The sequence below is a fragment of the Stegostoma tigrinum genome, chromosome 28 (genome assembly GCF_030684315.1).
Source record: "Stegostoma tigrinum isolate sSteTig4 chromosome 28, sSteTig4.hap1, whole genome shotgun sequence".
NCBI lineage: Eukaryota > Metazoa > Chordata > Chondrichthyes > Orectolobiformes > Stegostomatidae > Stegostoma > Stegostoma tigrinum.
The window spans coordinates 11,409,645-11,415,838 of NC_081381.1; the positions used below are offsets into that span (position 1 = coordinate 11,409,645).

Here is a 6,194-nt window from a genome sequence, read left to right on the forward strand (position 1 = left end):
AACACACACACCCAATACCCAACCCCCCCCCCCACACACACCCAATACCCAAACCCTCCCCCCCACACACACACCCAATACCCAAACCCCCCCCCAACACACACACCCAATACCCAACCCCCCCCCCCCCACACACACACACCCAATACCCAACCCCCCCCCCCCCCACACACACACACACACACACACACACACACACAGTCAATCTCAGGGGCCAGAAACAACATTTATTATTTGTTTTGTGCAGAAATGAGCAGGGAATACTGGAGCCGGGACATGAACTCGGTTTCTCTCTCCCCACAGTCACTGCCTGAGCTGCGGAGATTTTCCAGCCCTGTCTGTGTGCCTGATTCCCCGGGACCCCCAGCTCCTTCCGGGCTTAGGGGTGTGGGTATCCCTTTCAGCCGGGGCCTGAGCCCGGGTTAGTCAGCCGAATGCTGCGTGTGGGAGGGTGTGGGAGCAGAGGGTTATAAATAGGAGGAGCTCGCTGCCGACTGTAAAGCACCTGTAAGTGACAGCGTACAGCTCAGTGAGGAGACACGCCGGCAGCGATGGGGAGAATGAGCTTCTTGCGTGGGGCAGCTTTACTCGGTCTCTGCATGTTCCAGGTGGGTCACCCCAGAGGGTGCTGTCTCCCTCTCTACCCCCCTTCCCTCTACCCCTTCTCTACTCTGAGCCCACCCGTTCCCTCTGAACATCCCCATCCCTCTGAACCCCCTGCCCCTCCCTCTGACTCCTTCTCCCTCCATATCCCCCTCCCTCAGCCCTCTGCTCCCCACCCCCATTCCTCCCCAGGGGCTGGGGTAGTGGCTCCCAGCGGGGGCTGTGTGAGGCCAGCCAGTTCCCAGAGTTGGGCTCACATTCGGGAATGGGTCAGTGCGTCTGCTCTCAGTTTGAGGTGAACAGCTTGTGGCTTCTGTCCCTGCAGGTTCCAGGGGGTGAAGCTGAACAGTGTGAGACTGAGCTGGGAGAGAGCAGCGGGTGAGTCTGTACATCTGCTTCACAATCAGCAGTATTTCAGCCCATTGTGTCCCTGCTGATTGCAAGCAGACGGTTTCAACCTCAAGTACAGCATGGGCTGGATGGGCTGAATGATCATTTTAGTTTCCACTTAGCCAGTAAATCCTATCCAATCCCCCATCCAATCCCCCATCTCATCCCCCATCTCATCCCCCATCTCATCCCCCATCTCATCCCCCATCCTCTTCCCCCATCTCATCCCCCATCCTCTTCCCCCATCCTCTTCCCCCATCCTCTTCCCCCATCCTCTTCCCCCATCCTCTTCCCCCATCCTCTTCCCTCTCCCCGGCCCTGCTGCTCCCTCTGTTTTTCAGGTAGCAAAGAAGTTTAATCAAGACTGTTTGTAATGAATCTCCCTCAGCCATTTCTCCATCTTATTTCAGGTGTCCATCCAGCTGGACCAGCCTGTGGTATGTCTGGTAAGTCCAGTTCCCCCCTTCTTTCATTGCTGTATTTATCATTAATCACCACATTGATTTCTGCAGTACTGCCCCATCAGAAGCTCCTAACAAAAGATTAGCGATACTTACATAAACTAGCCTCTAACCTGTAGGGACAACATTTTAAAGGATTGGGTTGTGTCTGTTGCTGCTCTTGAATGAGAGACTTTCACCAGCTTTAGACTTGACTATTCCAACATTCTCATTCCCGATCTTAAACATCCTACCTTGTATAACCTCGAACTAATCTAAAGCAGCGTTTCTAACGCACACCAAGTCCTGCTGATCGGTGCTCAATGACCTACGTTGTCTCCTAATTAAATGACACCTCAATATTAAAATGCTCATTCTTGTTTCTGAATCCGTACCTAGCCTTACCCTTCCCTATCTCTGTAATCTCCTCCAGCTCCACGGCCCTTTGAGATATGTTTCTTTAACTCTGACTCACTCCCTATTTTAATTGCTCCATTATCTGTAGCTTTAGCTATCAAGTCGCTAAACTCTGAAATTGCCTCCTTAAATCCCTCCATCTCTCTTTCCACTTTAAGGTGTTCCTTAGAAGCCAGCTTTGACCAAGGTTTTGACCATGTGACTTATGATTACTTAATGAATGTCCTTGGGACATTTTCCAAATTTAAAGATGCCATGTAAATACAAGTTGCTGTTGTCATCCTGATCTACTTCAGCTGTAAACCTTGACAACTTTATTCTATAAAACAGCAGCATGCATACACAGCTGCAAAGTAGAAGCCCTTAACAGGATTCTGCAGAGTTGAATAAAAACAATATTGAGGTAATCCAAATGAACGTGGTATTACTGATGAATAGACTATGCCTTCCATTTGGAAACTAGATCTTCATGTGTTGTAATACCTGTTAGAATGAGTTTGTGGGTGTTAATCTATACTCCCAAATGCACCTTCACCTGAATCACTTGAATTACTGCACATGTTGGTCAAGCACCATCAACGTGACCAGTGTTTGTTTGATCTGTGTTATTTAATATTTAAATTGTAAGCTTTTGCAACAGTAATTATGGATTAGGCAATGGAACTAAGCAGCAAAGGGAAATATTTGAAAGCTGAGATGATGCAGCAAGTTAAAAAAAATAAATTATCCATCTAAAAACCATGGGAGAGTGACGCAAAAGAATTACACAACATGTAGCAAACACAAAATGGCAGCAATGTACATAATCTTAATCATCTACAGATACTGAGCACGTCATTGTCTGAAATAGTTTTGTGTTGTTTTATTTTCGGGATTATGAGCAGTGCATATGATTAGTGACTGAGCTGAAATTTCTCAGTTGAAAATAATTACTTTTCTCATCACTCAGGTTGATTTTGCTGACCATTTTTCTGCTGTTGGTGTGTGGAGTGTTGGCCAGTTGTGTGAAATGCTGCAGAAGAAATAAACCCCAGGTTCCTGCTTTCTCACCCAGGCCTTATGAAGTTACAGTGATTGCCTTTGAGAATGAGAGCACCATCCACAGCACTGTTTCAAGTAAGTAGCAGACCACGTACGCACTGGATTGATGAGAGGTTTGTTTCATAGAATTATTGGGCAACAAAATCCCAAGCATATGAGGTCATAAATCACAGATGTGAGTCAGCACTTTGAAAAACTTTCCAATCTGCCTTATTCCCACCTTGTTTTCCCCTATAGCACTGAAAATATTTCTCCTTCAAGTAATGATTGAATTGAAATTCAACAAAAAAATCTGGAATTAAGAGTCTAATGATGACCATGAATCCACTGCTGATTGTCAGAAAAACCCATCTGGCTCACTAATGTCCTTTAGGGAAGGAACCTACCATCCTTACCTGGTCTGGCCTACATGTGACTCCAGACCAAAAGCAACGTGGTTGACTCATAACTGCCCTCTGGGCAATTAGGGATGGGCAATAAATGTTGGTATTTCCAGCAACACCCTCATCCCATGAATGAATAAATGAGAAAATTATCCAACTCCCTCTTGAAACATTCAATTGAATTTATTTCTATCACCTTTTCTAGGCAGTGCATTCCAAATTATAATTCCTGCTGGTATTAACATTTACTTCTGGTTCTTTTGGTGATTTTACCCAGTCATGCAGGATTGTAGGTAGACAGACAGGAGGCTGGAAGAACACAGCAGGCCAGGCAGCATCTGGAGGAAAGGAGCAGTCAACTTTTCAGGTATTACTTAAACTGAAGAACTGAAGAAGGCTAATACCCAAAAATGTTGACTGCTCCTTTCCTCCAGATGCTGCCTGGCCTGCTGTGTTTTTCCAGCCTCCTGTTTGTCTACCTGATAGGATTGTAGTCCTTCAACTCAATGTAATTCATCAAGATAGATTTTTAATTAAATTTCCTTTCTTTTTCACCCCTATCTGCTTTGTTTAGGCCCTTTCTAACTGTAGCTGGGAAAACTGATAATTTGTTGTGGCCAAATAAACCACAGTGTCCTTCTGCCTCAAACGCTTGGGGATGGTCAGATAAAAATGCGATGGTGTTTCTCATGCTGTTTATCTGCATGTGGTAGAGTTAAGCCTTTGCTGCTTTGATCCCCAACTCTGTTAAATGAACTAAGCTGAGACATGGCAGCTGTGATAAATTTGTTTGCAACACCTCATGGATGCCCACATGAGGGAGCCAGACTGGTATGTCACTGCTCCATCCCTGTAGGAAGGTGTACATGGAGTCCCAGCTGGAATGTCACTCGCTCTTGCCTCTCCAGTCAAACAGCATCAAAGGTATCCAGAAAATAATCATTCCAGTGAAAGTTTGCATTCCAGAAAGCAGCTACGGCCCTGGAAATCCTTCCCCTAACCAAAGGGAGAGCAGATATTTGGAAATTAAACAAAAATTGTCCAGGTACCGATTAAGTGCAGGTCAATATTAATTTAATCAACACATCTTTGAATGTTAATTGAAACATTGCTGTAGTTAAAATGATCTTTATTGAGGTTATTTTGGGGTAATGCACCAGTCCTACACTTTTATCAAGTGGTAGTGATCTGAGACCATAAACTAGGTGTGACATTGATTGTGCAAACCATGAATCACACTCTGAGTGTAGGATCTGTGAATCTGCTGTTATTATTTTTTTAAATACTATTTAGCGTTCCAACCTGTAACTTCCTGCTTTCACTTCTATATAATAGAATACCATGAACAAAGATAAACAGATTGAATGTTTTTATTTTCCTTGAGAAATCCCAGCAAACTTATTAAACAAGTTATTTTGCTCTTTTCCTCCAATAGCAAATGGTCCTCTGCAGTACATCTCTGCAAACAGGAACAGTATTCCATTCCAGGAACGTACTTTGCCTCCCCCACCCTACAGTCTCTATGCTATTGAAACCCCTCCACCCTATGACTTGGCCCTAAAGATGGCTAAGCCTATTAAGGCTCATGACCCAGAGATCTTGGGACAGAACTTACAAAGGACTGAAGATTCCAACCGAGCAGAGGAAATGCCCACAGCCACATCATCAGTGTCTTCATAACAATGAATGCCTTTTTATTATTTGACTCAATTCGTGCAGATGGTTTTTTTAATTGCCTACACATTTTGGAGCCATCTGTGATCAACAGAGCAAATGTCTTCCTCCGATTCCAAAGGGAACAGTTCATAGTGGGTATGTCTTGCTGTAGCAAGTGAAACATTTTCAGCAGATTGCTGCAGAACAAATTCCGTTACTGTGTAATGACGTTAGTCTAATGTAATTTATCAGTAAGGCATATCACCAACTACAATGAATAATCAACACTAATAGTATTACAGCATGCTGAATGTTACAAAGTTCGGAAACTGTGACATTTACAAAAGAGATTTTGATGACTGTGTGTAGTCACGTTCCAATACAAGCTTTGCTCCAGGTAAAAAAAGTTTTGAAGAATCTTGTTTTGACTATCATGTTGCACAATTTTAGTTTTCTAAAAACAAAGGCAATGAATCATTCTTTCTTTAGTACAGAAAACTTTTAGCATCCAATGGTAAATTTAATTGGGGACAATAAATAATCTTTTGTACTGTTTAATTGTCTATTGTGGTGCCTAATACTCATAGTTGGATTACAGAGCACAGTGGGTGGCACGGTGGCTCAGTGCTTAGCACTGCTGCCTCACAGCACCAGAGACCAGGGTTTGATTCCACTCTCGGGCAACTGTCTGTGTGGAGTTTGCACATTCTCCCCGTGTCTGTATGAGTTTCCTCCCACAGTCCAAAGATGTGCAGACTAGGTGGATTGGCCATGCTAAATTGCCCATAGTGTTCAGTGATGTGTAGATTAGGTGGGTTATAGGGGAATGGCCCTGGTGGGATGCTCCGGGGTCGGTGTGTATTTGTTGGGTTGAAGGGCCTGTACCCACATTGTTAGGATTCTAATTCATCAATTAATTAGTTGTTGCAAAGCCAGCCAACCCATGAATGAGTTAGATTTGCATTGTGTAGCTTGTTTAATTGAGCTAAATTGCTTGCTATTCTAATGAAACTGCTGATAATCAAATATTAGTAAAATAATTTGGAATACAATGAACACTTTGTTTTCGAGTCCAAAACTACACTGTACCTAGAACAGGGAATAGATCAACAATCTGATAAGTGTGAAATCTTGTTTACATGTTGTGGAAATGTATTAAAATCAAATTTGTTATTTGCATGTTTTGATGTATTTCTGTACAGTTTTGTTATGAAAATTTCTATAGATTTTAATTTTTTTAAATTAATAAATATACACAAAGATG

General features: G+C 43.3%; 1 protein-coding gene across 1 annotated transcript; it reads left to right on the forward strand.

Annotated features, from left to right (window-relative positions):
* The first annotated feature begins 494 nt into the window (after positions 1-494).
* LOC125466731 (transmembrane protein 52-like) lies at positions 495-6,194 on the forward strand. The gene is made up of 5 exons (XM_048561664.2): positions 495-608; positions 929-981; positions 1,404-1,439; positions 2,800-2,966; positions 4,710-6,194. The coding sequence occupies exons 1-5, from the start codon at positions 552-554 to the stop codon at positions 4,952-4,954; spliced, it is 558 nt and encodes a 185-aa protein (XP_048417621.1). The 5' UTR covers positions 495-551; the 3' UTR covers positions 4,955-6,194.